This window comes from Microtus ochrogaster, linkage group LG8, assembly GCF_000317375.1.
Source record: "Microtus ochrogaster isolate Prairie Vole_2 linkage group LG8, MicOch1.0, whole genome shotgun sequence".
In the NCBI taxonomy this organism is placed as follows: domain Eukaryota; kingdom Metazoa; phylum Chordata; class Mammalia; order Rodentia; family Cricetidae; genus Microtus; species Microtus ochrogaster.
The window spans coordinates 15,433,491-15,434,875 of record NC_022033.1 but is presented as its reverse complement, the minus strand read 5'-3'; the positions used below and the strand labels follow the sequence as shown (position 1 = coordinate 15,434,875).

At 49.5% G+C, this 1,385-nt stretch overlaps 1 protein-coding gene across 1 annotated transcript in view; it reads left to right on the top strand.

The window, feature by feature from the left end:
• Positions 1–1,385, top strand: part of Mybl2 (MYB proto-oncogene like 2) — a 36,069-nt gene that overhangs the window by 5,854 nt on the left and 28,830 nt on the right. The window contains exon 3 of the mRNA XM_005362974.3: positions 539–610. Within this exon, the coding sequence (XP_005363031.1) occupies positions 539–610 (72 nt within the window). The remainder of the gene's footprint in view (positions 1–538; positions 611–1,385) is intronic.

Sequence of the window (1,385 nt, the reverse complement as noted above, 5' to 3'; positions counted from 1 at the left end):
GATGCTTGCTAGCCTATACTTTAGGATGGCCTTGAACTCCTGATCCTATTGTCTCTGTTTCAAGTGCAGAGATTAAAATAGACTGTTTTCTGAAAAATTTCCACTTTGAGGCAGCCCACTGATAACTTTGTAACTAGCACATTGGACCTTGATCATCTGCTGCCCAATTGCCTAAGTGAATTAGTTCTCCTGGCTTGTCTCTGTTAGCCTCTCTGGTCGGACCCCTCTTTCCTCCCCCCCTCCTGTCTAGCTATCTTTTTTGGCTATCTCCTTTTGTTTTTAAAAGCCTGCCTGCCTGAAGAGTCAATCACCCTAACTCCCAGTAAGCCCTTTTGCAGAGTGGCTATACTTGTGCTAGCCTGAGGCTTTGTTTGCCCCTTTCTTCTCCTCAGGCAGATTTGTTGCTCTCTGCTACTGGGACTAATACTTGGCATTTAGTAGGCACTCAGTTCCTCAGTGAATGCATGGATATGGCTGTATCATGGCATCTATAAAACTTTCCACACACATGAACTAAATTCTGTGTCTTCATTGGCAGGATGAGCAACTGAGGGCCCTGGTGAGGCAGTTTGGACAGCAAGACTGGAAGTTCCTGGCCAGCCACTTCCCTGTGAGTACTGGCCCTCCCTCAGGGCAAGGGCTCTGGGTGGCCTGCTTCAAGAGGTACTTAGAAAGCAGTCTCGAAAGCCTGGGAGGCTGGGCTGAGGTGCTGCACACCTTTAATCCCAGCATGCAGGTGGGGGTGGGGCACAGGACAGAGTCAGACAGATCTCTGAGTTCGAGGTCAGCCAGGTTTACAGAGCGAGTTCCAGGACAGCCCAGGCTACAGAGAGAAACAAACAAACCAAAGCCAAACCAAAGCAAAAAACCCAGAAGGTACCCAGTGAAAAGATTCCACACAGCTCTTTACCATGCCCTCGGTCCTAGGCATGTTTACATTTCTTCCTGCAAGTCAGGAGCAAATGGGTACTTACTTAGCTCTGGGCTATGAACTTGAAACTGAGGGGAGGCATCCTTAGAGCAGACTTCAAGCTGAGGCTCCCAAGCAGGTGACTGGTACCACTAACCTGAACATTCAGAGCCCTCTGGGGAAGAGCGCTTCCTCCATATGCCCTCCCCAGGACTGCAGGCATCTAGACAGGATCATGCACAAGGCTGCCACTTGACTGCTGGCCTTCCATAGGTGTCTCAGGCTAGATCATCATACTTCTCTCTGCCCTCCTAGTCTCTTTCTTCCTTGTAGTCTGAACTCTTTAAAAATGTGGGACTAGAGAAACGGCTCATTGGTTAAGAGCACAGACAACTCTTCCAGAGGACCCTGGTTCGATTCCCAGCACCCACATGGCAGCTCACAACTGTCTGTAACTCAGTTCCAGGGGATCCAA